This window comes from Scyliorhinus torazame, chromosome 11 (genome assembly GCF_047496885.1).
Source record: "Scyliorhinus torazame isolate Kashiwa2021f chromosome 11, sScyTor2.1, whole genome shotgun sequence".
Classification (NCBI taxonomy): Eukaryota; Metazoa; Chordata; class Chondrichthyes; order Carcharhiniformes; family Scyliorhinidae; genus Scyliorhinus; species Scyliorhinus torazame.
Window position 1 is genome coordinate 12,362,055 of NC_092717.1, and position 23,502 is coordinate 12,385,556.

The 23,502-nt window shown below is 48.1% G+C and overlaps 1 protein-coding gene across 5 annotated transcripts in view; it reads right to left on the bottom strand.

The window, feature by feature from the left end:
• The window catches only part of LOC140385128 (myelin basic protein), a 213,178-nt gene that overhangs the window by 108,905 nt on the left and 80,771 nt on the right, over positions 1–23,502 (bottom strand). For 4 of the 5 annotated variants that reach the window (XM_072466963.1, XM_072466965.1, XM_072466964.1 and 1 more), the window contains one exon: positions 10,914–10,977. In XM_072466963.1, the coding sequence (XP_072323064.1) occupies positions 10,914–10,977 (64 nt within the window). Of the gene's footprint in view, positions 1–10,913; positions 10,978–22,455; positions 22,516–23,502 lie in introns of those variants that run through there. The other variant, XM_072466966.1, reaches the window with a different exon arrangement.

The following is a 23,502-nucleotide window of genomic DNA, read 5'->3' on the forward strand; positions in this document are numbered from 1 at the left end:
AGTTTGTTTCCCTTCGAAACAGGCATGTTACACATCTTCTGGAAGAGGTAAAAGCCATGTAATTATAGTAAAAGCTGCAGTTGTACAAGTCTCTAGTCTGTCAAGGAACTGTCAAGGCTGGCGGACATTGAAAATTTCACATTTGAGATTGATAGATATTTGTTAGGCAAGGGTATTAAGGGGGATGTGGAACTAATGTGAGTAAATAGAGTCAAGATACGAAGCAGTCTAATCAAATTAAACAAGGGAGGTTAGAGGAGCTGATTGGACTCCGCCTGTTCTAGGGTTCTCGATGAAACATGTCTCAGAGAATAAATAAATAATCTTTATTGTCACAAGTAGGCTTACATTAACACTGCAATGAAGTTACTGTGAAAAGCCCCTAGTCGCCACATTCCAGCGGCTGTTCGGGTACACAGAGGGACAATTCAGAATTCTCAGCCGGTACGGGAATTGAACCCGCGCTGCTGGCCTTGTTCTGTATCAGAAACCAGCTGTCTAGCCCACTGAGCTAAACCAAGGACATGACACATTACTAGATGCAGGCTGTTCCAGGAACAAGCACAGAATCATCTCGAACGAAGGAATAATCAAACAAAAGGACCCCGCTTTTCCACCAGGCATGAAATGGGCAATGAAGCAAAAAAAAAACACAATCACTACATGAAGGTGTCAGCTGTCACTCAGTTGGCATCACCCGCAGTTCCAAGCGAGGGAAGGAGGGGGGAGCGAGAGAGCAAGGGAGGGAGTAAGGGGGAGCAAGGGGGGGGGAGCAAGTAGGGGCAGAGAGGCAGAGGGGTAGGGGGAGCAAGAACAGCGAATGAGGGAGGGGGGAGCGAGTGGGGAGAGGGAGTAGGGACCAGGGACGAGAGTGAAAGAGGGTGCGGGGAGCGAGGGAGAGGGAGCGGAAAGCGAGAGAGAGAGAGAGAGAGAGGGAGTGGGGAGCGAGGGAGAGAGAGAGGGAGCGGGGAGCAATGGAGAGAGAGAGGGAGTGGGGAGCAATGGGGAGAGAGAGGGAGCGGGGAGCGAGGTAGAGAGGAACCGAGGAGCAAGAGCGAGAGAGAGGGAGAGATGGAGCGGGGAGCGAGAGAGAGAGAGAGAGGGAGCGAGTGAGAGAGGGAGCAGGAAGCGAGAGAGATGGAGCGGTGAGAGATTGAGAGAGGGAGTGGGGAGCGAGAGAGGATGAGCGAGAAAGGGAGGGATGAAGCGAGAGAGAGAGAGAGGGAGAGGGGAGCGATTGAGAAAGGGAGCGGGATGCGAGAGAGAGGGAGCGAGAGAGTGAGAGAGGGAACGACAGAGAGGGGCGGGGAATAAGAGAGGGAGAGAGAGGGAGAGAGAGAGGGAGTGGGAAGCGAGGGAGGGGGCTGTGAAAGAGGGAGAGAGGGTTTGTGAGAGAGAGAATGAATTTCCTTTTTCCGATCACTATTTGACTATTTCTTTACTCGCACACAGTATTATTTTCATTTCTAAGTGACAATATATTATAAGGTTATACTCCAAAAACCGCACACCCTGATGTCAGTGTACTCCCACCTCATCAGGAGTGGCTGAATTGTGCCGAGTGCATGAAAATCGTTCTGTTGCCAGCTCCGCATAAAGAACAAAGAAAAGTACAGCACAGGAACAGGCCCTTCGGCCCTCCAAGCCTGTGCCGACCATGCTGCCCGACTAAACTACAATCTTCTACAGTTCCTGAGTCTGTATCCCTCTATTCCCATCCTATTCATGTATTTGTCAAGATGCCTCTTAAACGTCACTATCGTCCCTGCTTCCACCACCTCCTCCGGCAGCGAGTTCCAGGCACCCACTACCCTCTGTGTAAAAACCTTGCCTTGTACATCTCCTCTAAACCTTGCCCCTCGCACCTTAAACCTATGCCCCCTAGTAATTGACCCCTCTACCCTGGGAAAAAGTCTCTGACTATCCACTCTGTCTATGCCCCTCATAATTTTGTAGACCTCTATCAGGTCGCCCCTCAACCTACAGTTGTTCCAGTGAGAACAAACCAAGTTTATTCAACCTCTCCTCATAGCTAATGCCCTCCATACCAGGCAACATCCTGGTAAATCTCTTCTGCACCCTCTCTAAAGCCTCCACAACCTTCTGGTAGTGTGGTGACCAGAATTGAACACAATACTCCAAGTGTGGCCTAACTAAGGTTCTATACATATTGAATGATAAGGTGGTTTATTTGAAGGACATGAACTGCAAAGCAGAGAAGCATCAACAAACAAAATGTGATTAATGACCTTTCTTTACAAAGTGTGAGGTCACATGTGAAAGATGTTGAAAGTATATGGACTGGCTCCAAAACATTAACAGGAAAATCATGTGTTAGCTAACTATGGCTAGTTTTCAAACAGTTGGAAGTATATGAAGATTATTGGCTGTGGTGTATAATTTCCTCATGCTGAGCTATTGAATATCACGGGTGAATTGGACAGAAGTGTTCAAGGGCACACTGCCATGGAAATAAACTTCCTGCAGTTAGAATGACTACAGTGTACGCAAGATATTGGAAGAAGGTGCAATATGTCTTTGTGGGGTTTGTATGTGTTCTGAAAGGTACTTTGAAAGTCTTTGTTAAAAAAGACAAGTTGAAGCAGCAATAAAAATGAGTCTGCGGAGACTCCGGTCTGCTAGCATCCTTATATCTTGCACTGAGGGAGCATCAACACTGATTAACGCCTGCCAGCATGTATGCTTTGCCAAGCTGCAATATTTAAAATGGCCAAGCTGCAAGCATCTTGCTCTTAACTACAAATAGAATTTATATAGAATACAGAGAGTGTGAGAGCGAGAAAGGGAAAAAAGAGCGAGAAACAGAAAAAATGAGCGAGCGAGAGAGCAACAGACAAAAAGAGCGAGAGAAAAAAGTGCGAGAGTGAGAGCGAGAAAAGAGAGCGAGTGAGAAAAGAGAGCAAATGCGCAAAAAAGAGCAAAATGGCGAGAGAGAAAAAGAGCCAGAGCAAGCAAGAAAAAAAGTGACAGTGAGAGCAAGCGCGAGAGAGCGCACACACAAATGAGCACTTGGGTGAGAGCAAGGAAAGAGCAAGAGAGAAAGAGCGAGAAAGAGAGCAAGCAAGCGAGGGAAGGAGAGAGAGCAAGAGGGCAAGGGGGAATTTGTTCCACTACCTGTACATGAACGTCAATGCCGTCGTACAATGTACGGAGTCCTTTTATAATAATATAATAATAATCTTTGTCACAAGTAGGCTTACATTAACACTGCAATGACGTTACTGTGAAAAGCCCCTAGTCGCCACATTCCAGTGCCTGTTTGGGTACACCGAGGGAGAATTCAGAATGTCCAATTCAACTTACAAGCATGTCTTGCGGGACTTGTGGGAGGAAACCGGAGCACCGGAGGAAACCCACGCAGACACGGGGAGAACGTGCAAACTCCGCACAGACAGTGACTCAAGCCGGGAATCGAACCTGGGACCCTGGCGCTGTGAAGCAACAGTGCTAACCACTGTGCTGCTGTGCCCCAGAGAATATGCTAATGGTTACACTGAACTACATGCCCAGGTGACCAGTATCCAAAAGAGGAAAAAGTGTTCAAATAACGGTGCAATGAAGTATATTTTAGTCACGTGCTCTGAAGCAGCAAATATTAAACGTGGTTACAAACACGGTAGCATAGTGGTTAGCACGGCTGCTGCACAGCGCCAGGGTCCCGGGTTCAATTCCGGCCTCGCGTGACTGTCTGTGTGGAGTTTTCACTTTCTCACCGTGTCTGCATGGGTTTCCTTCGGGTGCTCCCGTTTCCTCCCCCAGTCCAAAAACGTGCAGGTTAGGTGGATTGGGCATGGTGAATTGTCCCTCCGTGTCCAGAACGTTAGGTGGGGATAGAGCCAGGGCAGAGGCCTAGGTGGGGTGCCCTTTCGGAGGATCGGTGCAGACTCGATGGGCTGAATGACCTCCTTCTGCACGGTGGGGATTCTATGAATCGAGGTAACTTTGAAGTGCAGTGATTGTTGCAATGCGGGAAACCTTGTGCACAGCAAGCTCCCACAAACAACAAAAGGGTAATAACCCGAGCATCTGTTTTTACAATGTTGATGGGGAGGTAAACGTTCGCCTAGACACCAGAGAGAGCTTCCCTGCTCTTCTCCGAAATAATGCTGTGGGATCTTTTACCTTGAACCGAGACCGAAAACAAGGCCTCGGTTTAAGGTCTCGTCCAAAAAGATGGACCAATATTGGTTTGGGAACAGCACTAATAAGTTCAAGCACAGGACGGGGTAATCAAGTACCCTGAGGGGCACAGCGGTTCTTGCGCTGCTACAGCTGGCTTGCTGTGACAAGGAGAACACAAAACAGCTGGAAGCATTTCACTCCCGCACTAATCAGTCCATAATCATAATGTGAAAATGAAACAAATACTGAGCCCGTAGATTTATCTCCAGCAATCACAACATCCACGTCAAAAATTGTCCAGCTTTTAACACATCCTGATCTTACAGCACTTCGTTCCATTCACCATTTCTCTTCTGGCAACTACACAAAAGGATTGGTGCAAATCCCACGCTGCAGATTAGACAGATGCTAATCTATCGGCTGCTCATCATGAGTGGGGGGCTGATGAGGAGTCAGACCCGAATGTTGCTTCAACATTTTCACCTAGTCGGTGTAACCAGGAAGCGGGGGGCGGGGGCGGGGAAGGCCACAGTAAACACAGTAAACACTAAATTACACATTCCTTCCTTCTCCCTCCCCTCCACTCAAAGTCACTCTCACCCTCCCCCCCCCCCCCCCCCCCCCCCATTTTTAAAAAGCAAAATGATAGATCAGCTCGACTGATTCGATTCTTTTAAAATGTGAACAGTTACGATGGTGTTTGCCAATTAATCTGCCAGTCGGCAGGTGCAGAAAATGTTCCTGAATTTCAGGTTTTCGCGACCTCCGTGGCGAGGTTTTACCGGCAGAAACACGATGGACAGATCACTGATTATATTTGTATCCCATGTGCGAACTGTGAGGAAAGTGATAACTTCAAGCAGACACACATAGGCTGGTGGAATGGGGGAATAAGTGGCAGATGAAATTTAACGCAGAGGCGTGTGAAGTGATTCATTTTGGTGGGAAGGATATGGAGAGGCAACGTAAAATCATAGAATCCCAACAGTGCAGGAGGAGGCCATTCAGCCCTTCCAGTCTGCACCGACCCTCTGAAAGAGCACCCTACCTAGGCCCATGTCGCCGCCCTATCCCCGTAACCCCATCGAAATTTGGGAGGCTAAGGGGCAATTTAGCATGGCCAATCCGCATCTTTGGGCTGTGGGAGGAAACCAGGGCACCTGGAGGAAACCCATGCAGACACAGAGAGAAAGTGCAAACTCCACAGAGACAGCCACCCAAGGTCGGAATTGAATCCGGGTCACTGGCGCTGTGAGGCAGCAGTGCTAACCACTGTGCCACCATGCTGTAAAGGATATTGTTTGCAGGGATGTTCAGGAACAGAGTGATCAAGAGGTCCATGCGCATAAGTCATTGCAGGGCAGTTTGAGAAAGTGGTGAAAGAGACATACGGGATTGTGGACCTTATAAACCGAGACATGGGGAGGACTTTCTGTACTATGAAGTTTCTCGAAAGCCCTGCTTCAGTTTGAAGGGTCCCGTAATCACGCACTATTTGCTCCAGGGAAGGTGGGGTGCAGGATGTCTTCAGACCCGCTGACCCTGGAAGCTGGTTCTGGGACGACCCAGGGTTGCAGGGGTGGAGGTGAGTGCAGTTCGAAGCTGCCTTCATTCCAGTTGTAATAAAACCAGCTAGGATCTCCAGCCCTTACCCCGCACACCTCCTCACTCCCCCAGCCCCCCACCAAGAGCCCTCACCCTCCATGACAGCTCAATGCCAATCCATGCACCCCTCATCCAGTCACTCCTCATGGTCCTTCATTCTCTCAATGCCAACCTATGTCCCTTCCATGCCCCTTCATATCGTACATAAGCAATAAGCCATATAATAACGATAGTATGTACAGAATTGCAGAGGGGGAAAAATATCATCCAACCAGATATTTCCTTTAAACATTAGTAGACGTCCCAATCCCCATTATGCATGCTTTACGGAATAAAAACATGACCTCTAAAGGAATTCTGTTTTGACAAGTGGATTGAATGGCTCATTTAGATATGCACTACTGTGTGAATGGTCATTGAAGAGGCAGGAGTCGGTATTGAATTGACATGGAGGATGGGAGGAGCCATGGGGATTGGCTTGGGGTAGGCAGGGGCAAGAAGGACTTTGGTCCATGGCTTCTTGGAGAGGTTTTCATGGAAAAGTTGGACTGACTCCATTAAAATTGCAGTGGGTGGGCGGGGGGGCAGGATATTCTACCCCCAGAATGGAGCCAGCAAGGTCAGGTGTGCGGGGTGGGAGATGCTGCCTGTACCCTTATCCAATGCCAGTCAAAATTGTCGGTGCTGGGACTGAGAGCGGGAATCCTGGAATGGGGTCCTGTCAGTCATTTATCAATGGCTCCAGTGTCATCCACCTTCAGTTCTGAAGGGAGGTCCTTGACCTGAAACGTTAACTCTGTTTCCCTCTCCACATAAGCTGCCAGACCTGCCAAGCATTTTCAGCAGGCCCGGTATCTATTTCGGCCGTGGCTCAGGTGGTGGCACTCAGCAGCTTGTGGGTTCGAGTCCCACTCCATGGATTGAGCTCACAGTTTAAGGTTGGCACTCTGGCGTAGTGCTGAGGCAGTGCTGCACAGTCAGCGATGCCACCTTTCTTGTGAGGCACTAAACTGGGGCCCATCGCATCACACAAGCTTCCCATTCTCCCATCGATTCTGGCTGATTCAGAAAAGCAGACAGCACTGTCAGTGACCCCTCACACCCAGGCTTTGCCCTCTTCCAGACCCTTCCATCAGGCAGAAGACACAGAAGTCTGAAGACCCGCACATCCAGACATAGGAACAGCTTCTTCCCCACAGCTACAAGACTCCTCAACGTCTCCCCCTCAGACTGATCTGTTCCCTGTAAGAGCACAATGCACGACACCTTATGCTGCTCTTGTTTGGCCTTGTTCCGCACTGTAACCAATCACTATTTGTTGATGCACCACTGTCAATGTATTCTGTCGATTATTCTTTTGTCTACTATGTACGTACTGTGTACGTTCCCTTGGTCGCAGAAAAATACTTTTCACTGTACTTCGGTACATGTGACAATAATTATCAATCAATCAATCAATTAATCCATCCCCCTCCCTCCCTCCCAATGGACATAAAAGATCCCAGGGCCAATATTAATCTCTCCACTCAATCTCTCAAACAACAGAGTACCCAGTTATTATCACATTGCTGTTTGTACGAGCTTGCTGTGGGCAAATTGGCTGAAGTGTTGCCTACGATACAACATGGTGTACACTTCAAATGTACTCCATTGGCTGCAAAGCACTTTAGGACATTGGAGGTTGTGTAAGGTGCTACAGAAATGCAAGTTTTTCTATTTTTCTTTCTGCACAAAGGAAGAAACATTGCAACACGGAACGGCAAGGGAAGATGATTGTGCATGACCAAAGATTAAATACTGAGGTTTTTCTTTAAAAAAAGCTGAACAGTCAGGGCGGCACGGTGGCGCAGTGGTTAGCACTGCTGCCTCACGGTGCCGAGGTCCCAGGTTCGATCCCGGCTCTGGGTCACTGTCCGTGTGGAGTTTGCACATTCTCCCCGTGTTTGCGTGGGTTTCGCCCCTACAACCCAAAGATGTGCAGGCTAGGTGGATTGGCCACGCTAAATTGCCTCTTAATTGGAAAAAATTAATTGGGTACTCTAAATTTATAAATACAAAGCTGAACAGTCGACCCCAAAAATCTGAAAATATTGGAAACACACAAAAGTTCTTCAGAGCGACAGAGAAAAGATGATTCAACGTTTTCTTCCGAAATAAAGAACCGAAGTCTGAACGAGCATTTTAAACTGATGTCTCCTTTCAATAACACAAGGGGATGGTGTCAAGCACAAGAATGAAATCAATAGGCTGCATGACACGCAATCCATTTGAAAGAAAAGGTTGTTGCTTGGTGACGGAACGGAGAACTAACAGAATTAGAGACATTAAATAGCATAGCGTACAAATAGGCAGGATTTTGTGAAACCAAACCACAGAAAAAGGTGAAAAAGGGAGATTGGAGGGAAAAGGTGCATGTCCCGTACCAGCCTCCCCGAACAGGCGCCGGAATGTGGCGACTAGGGGCTTTTCACAGTAACTTCATTGAAGCCTACTTGTGACAATAAGCGATTATTATTATAATGTCCGTTAATAAATGCCGTTAAACGTCTGTAATTAACGCTCAACTTTATATTGATATGGTGATGAATTTTGACAGAGTGTCAGGAGACTCATGTGAGGCTTAAAATGCTTGTATAGATTGGTTTTGGTGCTGTAAATTCCATGCGATTTTATTTAAAACGCCGACACCATCCACCTTCTGAAGTAGCTGGGTGTTAACCTGCTTTTACTTTGCTTAGGGGTTGTGGGCATTGCTGGCTGGACCCAGCATTTGTTGCCCGTCCCCAATGGCCCTCGAGAAGGTGGTGGTGAGCCCCCTTCTTGAACCGCTGCAGTCCATGTGGTGTAGGTACACCCACAGTGCTGTTAGGAAGGGAGTGCCAGGATGTTGACCCAGCGTCAGTGAAGGAACGGCGTGCGACTTGAAAGGGAAGTTGCAGGTGGCGGCATTCCCATGCGTCTGCCACCCTTTTGCGTCTTGGTGGCAGAGGTCAAGGGTTTGGCAGGTGCTGCCGAAGGGGCCTTAAAGGGCTGCTGCTGTACATCTCGTGGATGCTACACGTTGCTGCTACTGTGTGTCAAGTGGTGGAGGGAGTAGATATTTTAAAGGTGGTGGTCGGAATGTCCATCACCTCTTTACCCCCTACGGACTTTGTCGATCTGCAGACTGTAACCCCCAAAACCTATCTCAACATGCAAATCAACAAATCCTGCAGAATGGTAGTCAGCCATTAACCACACAGGCTGAAGGTTTTCTGGTGGAGCATTCAATTCCTTGCGAGGTCCTACCTACCGAGAGAGAAGAAAGACAGGCAGATTTGCATTTACGTAGCGCCTTTCAGGCTTCAGGATGACTCAAAGTGCTTTCCAACCAATGACATGCTTTTGAAGTTCAGTCAGTGTTGTAATGTGGGAAACATGGCAGTGAAGGTCCCTTAAAAAGCAATGTAATAATGACCAGATAGATTCTGTGATACTGGTTGAGGGATAAATACTGGCTAGGCCACCAAGGATAATTCTCTTGCTCTTCTTTGAAATAGTGCTGCAGGATCTTGTATACCCACCTGGAAGGGAAATGAGGCCCTTGATTTAGTGGCTCATCTGAAATTTAGACCAATAGGTTGTCAGAGGTAAATTGGCCTTTTCCCTTCCCCATCTCTGTAATCTCCTCCAGTCCCACAACCCTCTTTGAGATATCTGCACTCTTTCAATTCTGGCCTTTTGAGCATTGCAGATATTCATTTCTCCATCACTAATGGCTATGCCTTCAGCTGCCTGGGCCCTAAGCTCCAGAATTCCCTCCCTGAACTCCATCACCTCACACTCCACCTTTAAGGCTCCTCCGTAAAGCCTACCTCTTTGACCAAGAATTTGGCCACCTGACCGAATATTTCCTCATGTGACTCGGTGTCAGACTTTGCCAAGCACCTTGGGATGGTTCATTGTTAAAGATGCTACATAAATGCAAGTTATTGTTGTTGTAAGGAAGGAGCACCACAATAATTTGTAACTCAAGACAAAGCAAGTCAAGGAAGCCAATTTTGTCCAGCAATGATGTGACAAACGAAGAGCGATCTTTTATAAAAAATGTTTTAAAAGTTTAAGAATCCCATCTGCAGTTTTCGTACAGCCACGTTTGCCAACAGGTACAGAGAGTTTCAAGAAAGCCTTGAGGTGAAGGTGTGTAGAGTCGGTGTCTCCGAGTCAAGAGTTCAAGGTTCAGTCACCCAGGACTTGATGGCCGAGGGGCGGGTGCTCGTATTGTGATCGAGTCTCAACCTGCAAATCTTTCCAACACACACCCAAAAACAGGCAGTGAGAGCAGGAGAGATTCCTGCTCCGCCACTCGATAGGACAAACAGATTTCAGATCAAGGTATAAAGTAGACCCCCCCCCCCCACACACCAATGGTTAAAGGTTTTGTCATTCATTTGGGTATCATTGTCAAGGCTAGCCTTTATTGCTGACCCTTAGTAGTCCCTCGAGAAGTGTTGCTGAAACAATGCCACAGCTCCCATGGTGAGGGTGCTCCCCCACTGCTGTTAGGGAGGGCATGCCGGGATTTTTACCCAGCAACAATGAAGGAATGACCGATTGACCGAGGAGGAGAAACCAAAGGGTCACCACTGCCAGGAACTGCAGTTTCCATTTTTCCTGCTCTCTGATGATCCAAGATCCTTCCCAAGGCGGTCCATTTTTTATTCCAATTCAGAGCTTCTTTGAATGGACTGGGCTGACTGATCTCTTTCTGCACCGTGACATTTCCGTCGTTCTAACCACAGTTTCTATCCCCCACCGTGTCCCCTCCCTGCAATCTTTATTATTTTCAGAACTAATAAAAATGTGTTCTGAGGGAAGGAAATCAAATCGTCTCTTTTAATGCCCCTCCCGTGATTGTTTTTCCCTGGCATTGCTCGCAACAGGTGCCCGGAGTTCAATCCATAATTCCTGGAGGCTCCGAGGACAATCCTTTGAGATTGGAGGAATCCTGGCAGTGGAAAGAAACATCCCAAAGATTCAAAACAAAGTGAACGAATTAATTACAAGTTCAGTCCCGGCAATTTTCAAAATGTAGAAATCCATCTATCCTGCATTGCAATCAATAAATAGATTAAATGATTTGCTGTAATGCTGGGTCGCTCTACGCGATGGAACTCTGTACATACCGAACACTTCGTTGTCCTCTGGCGGGTCCATGGTCAGGCTTCGAGTCTCAGCTTCACACACAGCCTGAAATCAATAAAAACAAAATTGATGCTTACTAAACGCCATCCCACTTCTCTGGTGAGAGAATCATACTGGAAGAGGTGGTGGGTTTCAGTGTAGGGGGGAAAAGGCACTCCACCTCACCTTTAATTTACTTTAAAATGAGAGAGATAAAAAAGGATCGTGTCTACACCACTACTACAGAATGGAGACGATCAGGCGATCCCCCTGTTGATCACACCTGGAGACACCCACTGCTTTAAATGACTGGGGTTCTGTAACTATCCTCCACTCACTGCATTTTTCCTCAAGTAATCTCCCCGCCTTTTCTCTGGGAATGTCGCAAGAGTTTATATAGACTCCCGTGCTGTGGAAATGGTCGAGTGAAAGTCCTGCTCCACAGCTAGGTTATTGGCCGACACAATACTAAGACGCAAGACGTGCCTTTCGTGATCTCGGAATACCCCAAAGCTCTTTTCAGCCAATCACATGCTGTTGACTTTTTAAAATTAATCATTCAGGCGATGTGGGTGTCGTCTGGGCCTGCATTTATCGCCCATCCCTAATTGCCCTTGAACTGAGTGGCTTGCTAGCCCGGTTCAGAGGGCATGTAAGAGTCAACCACATTGCTGTGGTTCAGGAGTCACCCGTAGGCCAGACCGGGTAAGGATGACAGATTTCTTTCCCGAAAAGGATATTAGTAAGCCAGATGGGTTTTTACAACGATCGACAATGGTTTCATGGTTTCCTTTAGATTTTTGATTCTTGAATTTTTATTGAATTCAAACTTCACCATCTGCTGTGGTGGGATTGGAACCCAGGTCGCCAGAGTATTACCCTGGGCCTCTGGGTTACCAGCCCAGTGTCAAAACCACTAAACCACTACCTCCCCTAAAGTGAAATTACTGTTGTAACACAGTAAACGCATCAAATTGCCGGCAAGATGTGCCCAACATAGCAACGTGGTACAGACCAGATCATGATGTTTTTTGTGAAGTAGGTTGAGGGGGAAATGCTGGTCAGGAGACAGGGGAAGAAATGCTCTCTTTGAAACAGTGTCGTGGGATCTTTAACAGCTACCTGAGGTGGAAGGGCAGACAGAGCCTTGGTTTGACATCTCATTCAAAAGACGGGTCTGATTTAAACGTTACTTCCCAGAGGGCTGGGTTTGATGAAAGAGGGCAATTAACCCCAATTAATTGACGGGGAAAAACATGCTCGTTATTAAAATTATTATTAAAAATGACTCCATGATGTAATGGATGAGCACGAGACAACACAACGGAAAGAACCTTCACGGAGCAGTGCCAGTTTCTTAATGAGTTGTTAGTTGTTCAGAGTTGTTCGTTTTTCAGTAATATCCTAAGTTTGTTCTTTCCCAGAAGCTTGAACAGAGATTCCACAGGCTTTGAGAGTCTTTGAACAAGATATTCTGGATATCATGTTTGCTTCCAACCTTTTAAACCAGTCAGCTACCCATCCCCGTTATTAGATTTGCAGAATTATGTAACAGATAATATTAAATACTACGGTTCTCCTGCTGGTATTCACGAGCTTATTAAGATGTAAAGAAATTTCTAATCTGTTTTAGATTTTTAACTTCAAAAATAAACACTCCTTTAAATTGAATTGCACACCCAAATTTTATATCCCATCAGTTCCCGGCCAGCTGAAACTCTAGACCTATTTGTACATTGCCGCCCGAGGGAGATAATCTTGTACTGTGCTTGGGTACAAACAAACAGATACACAGACATCCGAGCCAGGGAGAAAAGGCAAGGTTGGAATACACTGCCACCCAGTGCAGTAACCAGTAACTGTGTAGAAATGGACAGTGCAATGGGTCAGCACGCTACAATTTATACTCTGGAATCCCAGGCTCAAATCCATGGAACTCTCGAGGCTGGGGGACTGCGATTGAGACCGCCACTCCAGTGCAGCGCAACGGGGATGCTACACAGTCAGAGGTGCCATCTCCCAGATGAGATGAGATACATCACCAAGGCCCCCTCACAGCTGGATCTGAAAGATGCCCTGGCACTATAGTGAAGTTGCCGTCGTCCCAGGTGACCAGAGGCTGCTTTGCTTGTGGTGTACGTAGATCCACAGCAGTGTTCGGGAGGAAGTTCCAGGGTTTTGACCCAGCGATAGTGAAGAAACGATGTATATTTCCAAGGCAGGATGGTGTGTGACTTGGAGGGGGAGAACCACGCAGGCGGCAGGGTAGCACAGTACTTAGCACAGTACACAGCTCCAGGGTCCCAGGTTCAGTTCCCTGCTTGGGTCACTGTTTGCGTGGTTTTCCTCCGGGTGTTCCGGTTTCCTCCCACAAGTCCCAAAAGGCGTGCTTGTTGGGTGAATTGGCCATTCTGAATTCTCCCTCAGTGTATCCAAACAGGCGCACTGAGTGTGGCAACTAGGGGATTTTCACAGTAACTTCATTGTTGAGCTTACTTGTGACAATAATAAAGATTAGTATTAACTGACTGGTGGTGATTTAACCTGAGGGTCACCACACTCGGGCGAGGGGCAAGGTTGAGAAGGCGGGGCCTTCATGAATAACCTCAGCCGGCACGGGAATTGAACCCACGCTGTCGGTCACACTCTGCATCACAAACCTGCTGTCCAGCCAATTAAGCCAAACCGGGCGGTGTACATGGGACCAGGGACTTAAGAGGCTGCATCTGAGAGAATGAGTTATCCGGCCCAATTTTAACCCCAGCTTGTGCGAAGCTTAACCCTTTAGATATAAAACATCAGATATAAAACCCCACCACCTGCAAGTTGCCCCTCCAGGTCACACGCCACCCTGACTTGGAAATATATCACCATTCCTTCACAGTCACTGGGTCCCAATCCTGGAACTCGCTCCCTAACAGCACTGTGGGTGTACCTACGCCACAGGGACTGCAACGGTTCAAGAAGGCGGCTCGCCCACCGCCTTCTCGAGGGTAATTAGGGACGGGCAATAAAAATGCAGGCCTAGCCAACGATGCTCGCATTGCAAAAAGAATAGAAAAAAGTAGTTGCACTGTGCAATTCAATAACTGAGTTCCACCAGCAAACAATAGCATACTTTGATGCCAGTTTCTGATGAGAGAGAAAATATATAAACAAACAAACTGTTCAGGGAAAGCCCACCCAACCAAAATATTTCCCCAAACATGTTCTATTCTGTTTGCCCCTCCAAATTGCCAATTGCCTCCCTGTCCGACCGACATCTGCTGGGTTTTGCTCCTCTTGTGTGGTGTTGAACGTTAAGTGGTTTCTGAACCACATTTCACAATAAGATGATTAATGCTGTCTTGTAACATTGTGTTCGGAGTACTGTCAATGTCATTTCCAGGATGCCTGCCTGAGACAGCTGAAAGACGAGGCTGCAGATGACATTCTGGCCCAGAGCTATTCCTGGATGAAAAGAGCAGGCGACTACACCTGCGTCCTCAACACGGGTTTTCGCAGAATCATCTTGTTTGTCCTTCGGAGACCACCTGATCTGGGCTCGTTGGTAGGATTCCGGTGGGAACCTAGGAGGTTCTGCTGCAAATGGGTTCGGGGCGGCACGGTGCCACAGTGGTTAGCACTGCTGCCTCACCGTGCCAGGAGGCTGGGTTCGATTCCAGCCTCGGGTGACTGTGTGTCGTTTGCACGTTCTCCCTGTGCCTGCGTGGGTTTCCTCCGGGTGCTCCGGTTTCCTCCCAGTCTAAAGATGTGCAGGGTAGGTGAATTGGCCATGCTAAATTGCCCTTTTGTGTCCAAAGGTTAGGTAGGATTACGGGGATAGAGCCTAGCCGGCGCAGACTCGATGGGCCGAATGGCCCCCTTCTGCACTGTAGAGATACTGTACGGTAGATGACGAGTGCAGTCCGGGATCTCCTCTCTGCCTCTGATATGTGCTTGCTTTCGAAGGGGATCACACCATTTTTCTACTTGGTCACATCCAACACAGCTGCTCCCAGGACTCAAAGTTGATATTAAAACTTCTAAGGAAAGCCTCAGAGTCGACTTTGACCGGCCAGACTCAAGCTCTGCGTTGAAGATTCATTTTGGTAAGCGAGCGCCAGGCATTTTGGCTACATGACCAGCCCATCTCAGTTGCGACAGACTGAATATGGTGTGGAATGCCAGCTCGGATGAGCACTTCAGTGTATGCTGTGCTGTCCTGATACCTGATCTTCCAAAGCTTCTGAAAGCAGCTGGGATGAAAGTGGCTGAGTTTCCCGGCATGAAGCTGGCATACGGTCAAAGTCTGGCATGCGTAGGAGCTGAGTGGGCAGCAGAACCTCTCTACAGACTTTCCGCCGGATGGGAAGATTTACTCCCCCGCGTTCTCAGGCAGATGTTTGAAATCAGCCGAGGGTTACACTTACTTTAGCAATTCTTGCGTGTGTCCGTCCACCCATGCAGACAGCTGGAGAGAGGTCTGCTGTGGAGACGAGAATCACACAGCTCAGAAGGAGATCATTCAACACATCATCACTGTATCGCTTCTTTGGAAAAAAACCTCTTCCATAAGAAGATGAGAAATAAGAACTGGAATAAGTCGTAGCAGCCCATAGAGGTTGCTCAAATTCAATAAGATTATGGTTGCTCTTTATAATAACCATAATCTTTATTATTGTCACAAGTAGGCTTACATTAACACTGCAATGAAGCTACTGTGAAAAGCCCCTAGTCGCCACACTCTGGCGCCTGTTCGGGTACACACAGGGAGAATTCAGAATGTCCAATTCACCTAACAAACACGTCTTTTGGGACTTGTGGGAGGAAACGGGAGCACCCGGAGGAAACCCACGCAGACACGGGGAAAACGTGCAGACTCCGCACAGACAGTGACCCAAGCCGGGAATCGAACAGGGTACCCTGGAGCTGTGAAGCAACTTGTGCGAACCACTGTGCTACCGTGCCGCCCTGAGCTTAATTCCAGTTTTCTGCCTGTCTCCTGTAACCCGTGATTCAGCTGACGTCCCAATCCACTTCCCCACAGGCCTGCATTCAAGTATTTACCAAATTTCCTCCAGCAAGATGCTATTGGACCAGCTTCCACCACCTCTCCAATCAGCCTATTTCGGATCATAACAATTCGCCATGAGTTCTTTATCCAATTACGTTCAATCTGGTCACCAACCTTTCCTCCCAGCTTCTCCGGATTTCCTCTGGCATGATTTTGAACACCTCTATTTAAACGCCCCTTTAACCTGCCCCGCTCCGAGGAGAATGCCCCATCTGTTCACACGGCTGAAGCAACCCGAACATCACTTTGCACACTAAACAATCTAGGCAATTCTTCCCTTCGCCTCAACCTCACGCCTCCGTCTTTCATGTTCGTTTGCTCTGAATTACTGTCGACCGCTGCACAATCCGATAATGCGCGAAACGTCTGCGTAGGCACACCGACGTTGTCCGAAAATGAACACAAGGCGCAGCAACGAGCACGTTTTCAGAATCATTTGGGATGCAGTTGTAAGGTTTCCCCCATTTCCATCCTCGTCTGGTCGTCCCCAGTCTCGGTTCCCTTGTGCCCGGTTTGCTTGGTCCTCCCCTGTCCGGCACGTGGCCCTACCCGTAAATATTCCCATGCACGAGGGAGCTGGACAGTTCTGGATTCAGGCAGAGTTAGCATTGAATAGATCAGTGCTCCTCAAACGTTTCCCCTTTCGCAGTGGTCAGAACTTAGGCCAAGCTCCACGGCCGCCATTGCTGCCCCGGAGCTCGCCACCCCAACAATCTTACCCCGGTGCCCCGTTGGGGGTCTCGACCCACAGTTTGGAAACCCTTGAAATAGATGGCAAGAGTCAATCTTGATCATGCTTACATTGTGCGATGTGCGATACCCTGAAGGGGGGGGGGGACAGAGAAGCAATTTTCCAGGGTTTTTCCCCGCCCCCCCCCCCCCCACTTTTTCCCCCCTGATTTTTCCCCCCTTCTGGAAAACAACATGTGTGTCAGGGAGGGAAAGCGGTGGGGATGTCAGGGGCAGAAGCGTTAGTTATGGGGCGTGTTCCTCGGCAGCGGGGGTTGGTGCACCGTTCGCTGCTGGTGGGACTTTCCGTTCCCTCCGCTGTCAATGGGACTTCCCAGTAACGCCAGCCCACACTGCTGGGTAACCCATGGGTGGGGGTGCGCCGCCGACGGGACCAGTGAATCCCGCCACTGGCGAACGGCCGCAGAATTCCAGCCATGATGTTAAGTCAGCGGGACTCGGTTGGTAGTATGGGCACCTCGTGGTCAGAAGTCTCTCCAGCGCTGGAGCACATAAAACCCGGCTTGACGAACTGAGCGAGTGCTGCACTGTTGGAGGTGCCATCTTTAAATGTTAATCCAAGGTCTCACCTGCCTACTCAGGTGGGTGTAAAAGATCTGATCGCACAATATGGAAGAAGAGTAGGGGAGATATCTCCTGCCTAATATTCATCCCTCAGACCAACATCACAAAAACAACCTAATAATCTGATCATTACATTCCTGTTTGTGGGAGCTTGCTTTGCACAAATTAGCTACTTCCTTTCCGACATTACATCAAAAATACTTCATTGAATGGAAAGCACTATTTTGAGATGTCCGGGGGCCATGAAAGCTGTTGTTTAAGCACAAGTCTTTTTTTATGATACTCCAGCCAACTTGGTGTGGTGCAGCGCGGGTTTGATGAACCAACTTATTTCACCCCCGCCCCCCCACCATTAACATCCTTTGCGCATGTTGCTCGCTCCATGATCCCTTCCCCTCCCCGTTGCAATGGTGAGATTCACCGTGCGCAGCACTAGGTCAGCTAGCCGTTTTAAAGTGGTTGTTTTTCCAGCTGATTCTAGTCTGATTTCAACCCACTCTTCGAGTAATGTCAAGTCGAGAGTGAGGAGCGCACAGTCCCCAGACGGGTTGAGTCATGCAAAACACAGAATCCAAGGACGTAGATTCACCCACTTGTTCATCAGATACAATATGACATAAAACCTGCATTTAGGTAGCGCCTTTTCGAAAAAATTTCACGTGATGTGGCCGCCACCGGCAAACCAGCATTTGTTTGTTGCCCGTCCCTAATCGCCTTGCTGCTGGACACATTGGCTTGGGAGAGCACACAGCTGCCGATCACTTCGCTTGTCGCCGGATTTAAAGGGTGGTCCGGCTGCCTGTACTTCTCCAGTGTTTGGACATCATACTCTGAAAGTATGGGTCTTATGTGCTGCCCCTCGCACTTGGCCGCGAATGGCCTCGGACCGGGAACCCCGGACAACGGCACCTCGCCGCAAAACAGGCAGCAATTCCGCAAACTCTATCTGAAGGATGCAGAGCAGGGTTATCGGGTACAAGCTGTCAGGCAGCTCGCTTGCAAAGGAACGATCAACGGCATCACCTTCATATCCTTCCCACCCCCAGTGCACAACCCCACTCTCTGAAGGCTCAAACTGGCAGCATCCAATATTTTTCTTTGAGACAAAAAAAAACGGAGCACGCTCAATAAATATTTCAATGCCTTTTTCCACAAACCCGTTTGCGTTAATTTCTGATATTAATCGCCTCATTAGATCACCCAGATCCACACGGCACTCGTAATTAATAATGCCGTGCAGCAGTTAATTCTGCAGCCTTGCCGAATGCAACAATGTAAAGCTGTATCATCAAGTCTTTCCACGCTTTGCCGATAAATATTTCATCTCATTGACAGCACTAGTAGCATGCTTGAGGGTTTTCTGACTTATTAGGGACATGTGGCTCACAGTGAAAAATGATCATGTAGAATTATCACAAATTGATATTGGATTGTTTGCTTTGTGCATATTCAAAGTAGCCAAGAGCAACAAGCAGTGTGTAAGGTGGGTGGAATGCATAATTCTCCAAGGATTCTTCCTGAAGCAATAAGTATCAGATTTGAGGTACTCTTTCTCAAACCAAACCTTCACTTTGTTGAAAGAATGATTCTGTACACGTTCTCCTGCACCAATATATTTTAACCCGTCAGTCACAGGGAGAACGTGCGCTCCCTAGGGTCGGTGAACTTGCAGTTTTCCTCCGAGGTCTCCCTGAATTGGCAAGGTTAGGTGGATTTGCCATGCTCAATTTCCCCTTCGTGTCCACAGATTTGCAACTTAGCTGGAGTTCCGGCGATAGGACGGGGTAGTGGGCCTAGATAGTGTGCTCTTTCGGAGGGTCGGTGCGGACCCGATGGACTGAATGGCCTCCTTGTGCACGGTAGGGATTCCACAAATTGAATTAATTCCCAGGACGCCAGGAAGCCTGTTTCCTGTGGTGTTCCACAGCGATCAGTGCTGGGTCCCTGCCACGGTAGCATGGCGGTTGCTTCGCCGCGTCAGGTACCCGGGTTCGATTCCCCGCTGGGTCACTGACTGTGTGGAGTCTGTACGTTCTCACTGTGTCTGCGTGGGTTTCCCCCGGGTGCTCCGGTTTCCTCCCACATGTCCCGAAAGACGTGCTTGTTAGGTGGATTGGACATTCTGAATTCTCCCTCCGTGTACCCGAACAGGCGCCGGAGTGTGGCGACTAGGGGCTTTTCACAGTAACTTCATTGCAGTGGGTAAGCCTAATTGTGACAATAAAGATTATTATTATTCTATTTGTAGTGTACATTACTGATCTTGATGGGAATGTGGGTGATATGATCAGCAAGTTCACAGGCGACATAAAAATTGGTGGTGTGGCAAATAGCGAGGAGGAAAGCCTGAGGTTACATGGCGATATAGACGAGCTGGTCAGATGGACAAAACAATGGCAAATGGAATTTAACCTTGAAGTTGTGAGGTGGTGCATTTGGGAGGACTGATAAGACAAAGAAATACACAATGAATGGGAGGATGCTCGGAAGTACAGAAGACCAGAGGGACCTTGGGGCGCATGTCCATAGATCCCTGAAGAAAGCAAGACAGGTAGATAAGGTGGCTAAGAAGGCGTATGGGATACTTGCCTTTATTAGCCGAGGAATAGAATATAAGAACAGGGAGGTTATGGTGGAGCTGGAAAAAACGCTGTTTAGGCCACAGCTAGAGTACTGTGTGCCGTTCTGGCCACCACTCTATAAGAAAGAAGTGATTGCACTAGAGAGGGTGCAGAGGAGATTCACCAGGATGTTGCCTGGGCTGGAGCGTTTCAGCTGTGAAGAGAGGCTGGTTAGACTGGGGTTGTTCTCCTTAGAGCAGAGAAGGCTGAGGGGGGGACACCATATTATATAACATAATAATCTTTATTGTCACATGTAGGCTTACATTGACACTGCAATGAAGTTACTGTGAAAATCCTAGTCGCCACACTCCGGCGCCTGTTCGGGTACACAGAGGGAGAATTCAGAATGTCCAATTCACCTAACAGCACGTCTTTCGGGACTTGTGGGAGGAAACCGGAGCACCCGGAGGAAACCCATGCAGACACGGGGAGAACGTGCAGACTCCGCACAGACAGTGACCCAAGCCGGGAATCGAACCTGGGACCCTGGTGCTGTGAAGCAACAGTGCTAACCACTGTGCTCCGTGATTGAGGTGTATAAAATTATGAGGGAGATAGATAGGGTAGATAGGAAGAAACATTTCCCCTTAGCTGAGGGGTCAATAACCATGGGGCAAAGATTTAAGGTAAGAAGGAGATTTAGATGGAATTTGAGGGAAAACATTTTCACCCAGAGGGGGGTGGGAATCTGGAGCTCACTGCCTGAAAGGGTGATAGAGGCGGGAACACTCACAACCTTTAAGAAGATCAGCACTTGAAACGCCACGGCGCACAAGGCTACGGGCCAAGTCCTGGAAAATGGGATTAGAATAGATAGGTGCCTGTTGGCTGGTGCAGACTGGATGGTCCGAAGGGCCTCTGTGCTGTAGAACTCTATGACTCCTTCAGTATGGGCACTGTGCGTATCTATGTGACGTGTTCCATTTTCTGGAGTGGGAGTTGAAGGCAGATTGCTTTGACTGAAGGCGGGCCTTGTTGCCTCCTGAACCACAGATGAGCGTTAAGAAGCTTCTTCAGACAAATGCAACAGCAACTAACCAGGCTCTCAGGCTGTAACCTCAGATCTAACCGGATTACTATGAGTGTCTGCCATCTGTTGCTCCTCAAAGCCCACCATTTCCTGTTTTCGTCAAGCAGGAAAACAACAGAGAAGTGTTTTTTTAAATTCCATATTACATCTGAAGGCACACTTCCTCTGATTGTGCCCACGACAGTGTTAGTGCAAAGGGCGAGGGAGACAGTGTGTGTGAAGAGAAATTAAAAACAGCTTGCATTTAAAGGTGCCATAAAAAACATGCAACAAAAACTTTCCAAGGCATTTTACTGAAGCATTACCAGACAAAATCTGAGGGGAGGCAGTGGCGATGGTGGTGTTATTGCTGGACGCGCAATCCCGGGGCCCAGGGTATTGGTTTGAATCCCAGCGCGGCAGATGGGAAAATCTAAATCCAATAAAAATCTGGAATTAAAAGCCTAACGGTGACCAGGAAACCATTGTCGATTGTCGTAAAAAGCCAATGAGGGAAATATGCCACCCTTACCTGGTCTGGCCTGCATGTGACTCCTGACGCACAGCAATGTGGCTGGCTCTTAAACACCCTCTGAAACGGGTCACGCAGTTGCACATGTCACTCCGGTAAAAGGGCAATTAGGGATGGGCAATAAAGGCTGCCCAGCCAGCAACACGACACCCACATCCAACGAAGAGAGAGAGAGACAAAGTGGCCACATCAGGGCAGGTTGATCAAGGTAGTTCTTAAGGAGCATTTGCTTTTTTTAAAATAAATTTAGAGTACTCAATTCATTTTTTCCAATTAAGGGGCAATTTAGCGTGGCCAATCCACCCACCCTGCACATCTTTGGGTTGTGGGGGCGAAACCCACGCAGACTCGGGGAGAATGTGCAAACTCCACACGGGCAGTGACCCAGAGCCGGGATCGAACCTGGGACCTCGGCGCCGTGAGGCAGCAGGGCTAACCCACTGCGCCACCGCGCTGCCCACTTAAGGAGCATTTTCAAGGGAGAGGACAAGAGGTTAAACTAAAGAGGGAGTTCCAGAGGTGTGGGCCCAGGCAGCTTCACCGATGGTACAGTGCGAGTAAAATCGGGTGTGTAAAGAGAGGCCAGAACTGGACCAGTTGTCGGTCACCGATCCTTATGTGACCAGTTCTGTTTGTTAATGCCCGTGAAGCACCTGGGGGTGTTAAAAGGAAACAAGCTGATGTAACTAGGTACTTAGCAGCGAGGGAAACTTTCGAGCAGGAGAAAACTGAAACCTTCCTCTACCTGCCGACTGTTAAAAAGGTTACTTCAAGGCCGTTTACAAGGTACAAAAAGCTAATAAAAGCCAGGTGACCAGCAATAATCATTACTCTATTTGCCAACCTCACACAAACCTGAATCCGCTTCCCGTTCAGTTACGAAAAGTAGAATGAAAATATAGCATTCCCTCATCTGGGCCAACCTTTATATTTTTGGGCGAACAAGCTCGAGGGTTTGGGGTCGGTGGGTGGGGTTAGCGGAAGACCTACATCTGCTCCTACCTCTTACCTGTTTACGCACAATGAGGCTTGGCTGATGCTTCGAGACTGCTGAACAGGTTTTACCACATCAAGGGACTGGTTTCAACTGGAAACCTACAACTTAGCTTTATGACTGCTCAGTGTAACGATGATGCTGCGGATGGTCAATAATCAACATGCACCTCTTCTTTACTAAACCACATGAAAGGTCCCATTCTAACGCCAACATTGTTTGACTTATTGTGTGGTGCAGAAAGGAGATTTAATCTGGGTTTGCAGCTGTAATCCAACAGTGACAACTGAAGGAACAATTTAAGATTTGCCCCGTTGATACCATCACCTATTTAACGGCAATTGGCTTTTAAACTACAGCTTAAAGAAAAACCTGTTAACTCATTTTGTGGGCACGCAGCTTTCAGCCGCCATCGATATCAGTGGCACAATGAGTGGTACACTCGCCTCAAAGTCATGGGTTCCAGTCCCACTCCAGAGGTTAGAGCACAGAAGTCCAGGCTGACACTTCCAGTGCGGTATTGAGGGAGTGCTGCACTGTCAAAGGTGCTGCACTTTCAGATGAGATGTTAAAGTGAGGCCCCACCTTGTCGCTTAGGTGAATGCAAGAATCCCATGGCGCTATTGAAAGAACAAGGGAGTTCCCTCACGTCCTAGCCAATATTTATCCTTCAACTAAGATTTGCAAAAGGTTTTACCTGGTTATTATCACATTGCTATTGTGGGAGCTTGCTGTGCACAAATTAGCTCCCATATTTCCTGTATTACAACAGTGACTAGACTTTTAAAAAAATGTACTTCACCGGTTGTGAAACACATCATTAATATGCCCTGAGTTCGTGAAAGATGCTTTATAAATGCAACACCCACACATATCCCTACGTTAAAGCAGCGATTTATTTTCTGAAGTTTGGTTCCACTGCATTGCTGGGCCACACTCCAGTACATAACTCGATTTCTCTTTTTTTCAAGTCTAAGTACAGCTACTTTGTGCAAGCAGGTTATTCAACTGGAGGAAGCATCACAGTCAAACTCAGTTGTGTCCTTATTCACTATCCACAAA